The 2,031-nt window shown below is 38.5% G+C and overlaps 2 protein-coding genes across 2 annotated transcripts in view; both read left to right on the top strand.

Moving 5' to 3' along the window:
* Nucleotides 1-1,580, top strand: part of CCPG1 (cell cycle progression 1) — a 69,475-nt gene extending 67,895 nt beyond the window's left edge. Inside the window, exon 10 of the mRNA XM_079129927.1 lies at nt 1,443-1,580. Coding sequence (XP_078986053.1) covers nt 1,443-1,474 — 32 coding nt within the window. The 3' untranslated portion in view covers nt 1,475-1,580. The remainder of the gene's footprint in view (nt 1-1,442) is intronic.
* On the top strand, nt 1,518-1,817 carry PIGBOS1 (PIGB opposite strand 1; the record flags this gene model as incomplete). The annotated part of the gene is made up of 1 exon (XM_079130016.1): nt 1,518-1,817. One exon carries the CDS (start codon nt 1,518-1,520, stop codon nt 1,680-1,682), a length of 165 nt encoding a protein of 54 aa, XP_078986142.1. The 3' UTR covers nt 1,683-1,817.
* Nucleotides 1,818-2,031: the final 214 nt, after the last annotated feature.

The raw sequence follows: 2,031 nt of genomic DNA, 5'->3' as shown, positions 1-2,031 counted from the left end.
TTCCCCGCTTTTGCCTTCGGCACTGCCTACCCGCGGAGGCCGGGCAATAGCTGCCTGCTTTTGGCTTTGTCTCTGCTCCGGCGCCCGGAAGCGCTGCCGGAAGGAGATCGGTCTCACCTCGCGGAGGCAGGCGGGGTGCAGGGGGCGGCAGGGTGGTAAGCGACGCCGAGCGGCCATTGGACCTGCGGAGGTGCCCGAGTGGTGGTAGTACTGGTAATGGAAATCATAAACGTAGGTGTTTGTATAACATTGCACGGCTTCGGTGGGCTTAGAGAAGTCTCCGTTGAACCGGGTAGTCAGGGTAGCATACTGCACAGATGTAGGAGCAGGAGGACATGAGTGGGGAGGGGGCGTCGATTCCACCCTTAGCCATTGAACGAAAGCATGACTGACGAAATTGTCATTTACTGACTTAACTGTAGGATATAGGAGAAAACAGGCTTCTCTTGCCCGAGTTAGTTAACGTTGCACTCCAGGGACTTTAAGGACAGGATAGTTGGTTTATAGGCTGATTTTTGTGCCCTCACGTGCTGGTTTAGGAGGCCATGTTAAAATAGAGAAAACAGATCCTTCACTGTGCTTTCCTTTTTCACAAATATCCACCAGTTTTTTAGATAGTAAGGTGTTGGCAAGGAATATTACTTTCTGGAAAGCCTTAGTCTTTCAGTTGTTAAAAGTATAGCAGCACATTCCATTATATTTTTCTTAAAAGTAGATGTCAAATAATTTATATTTGATGTTTTCTTGTACTTACTAAAACAACAAAGGGAACTCATTTATTTATTTTTGCTGGGTATTGAACCCAAAAGTGCTTTTACCACTGAGTCACATCTCCACCCCCTTTTTTATTTTTGGAAACATGGTCTTACTAAGTTGCTTAGGTCCTTGCTGAGTTGCCCATGTTGGCCTAACTTGAAATCCTGACTCACCCTCGAGAGTCTTTGGGATTACAGGTGTGGCGGACTAGACCAGGTGGAACTCATTAAATCTTTAAGCCTCTTAAAAAATGGTTCTTACGATACATACTGCTAAAAAACAAATAATATAAAAAGGACTAAAGAAAAGTAACAATTCTCTGCCTTTCTCTTGCTTCCAGGTCACATTTCTCAGAGTCAGTTTTTTCCAACTGTTTTTTGTTTTGTTTGGGTATTGTTTTGTGGTGTGAGTTAAAGGCATAAAGAGTGTGTCATTCCCTCCCATCCTTTTTCCATCTTAAGTTATCCACTTAAAACCACTGAGAACATTCTATAATAGGAGTTAGCTTTTTCTTATATCATCTCTTTACCTTATTTCCCATACTCTATATTTATATTTCTTTTTTTAGTTAAAGTGATGCTTAAATATTACAAAAATATTCACTCTAGAGCACAGTAGTGGCATGAAATCTTTAAAAAGGGATTATACTAAGTTATTGCTTTGTTTTCTCTTTTCTTTGTACACAGATATGAAGAGATTTGCTGGATGTGAAGTATAACTTTTCAGAATCACCTTTGTTTTGTGCTGTGTTTATTGCAACAATGTTTGGGAGATTGACTCTTCCACAACTGCTTTTTGCTGGAGTCCTTGGACTTGCTGGAGGAATATATATTTATCAACCAATATTTGAACAATATTCCAGAGAGCAGAAGGAATTAAAAGAAAGGGTGAAATTGGCACAAGTATCAGAGGAGAAGAAAAGTTAATACTACCTGGAGTTGAATTGTAATAATTGATTAAAGATCTGCTGAAATTATACGTTAACTGTGAATAACCTAGGAAAAACTTAGATATATTTTAAACTTAAATAAATCATGGATAGTGATTGTCAATGATTTTTTTTAAAACTAGCACCATTAATGTTTTATTTGCCATTTTAAATCTTTATCAGAACAAATTAGTAACTTCCTTTTAAAAAAACTCTTGTCTTTAGGGTAATATATAAATTGATTTAATTGGTACCTTTAACAGTTTAGTGTGAACCTTTGAGATGTTTTCTTCCATGAACTCTAAAATAGCTTGCTTCAAATGTCAAATGTCTATTATGTTCTGGAG

This window comes from Sciurus vulgaris, assembly GCF_902686455.1.
Source record: "Sciurus vulgaris genome assembly, chromosome: 2".
Classification (NCBI taxonomy): domain Eukaryota; kingdom Metazoa; phylum Chordata; class Mammalia; order Rodentia; family Sciuridae; genus Sciurus; species Sciurus vulgaris.
This window is presented reverse-complemented; position numbering and strand designations above follow the sequence as displayed.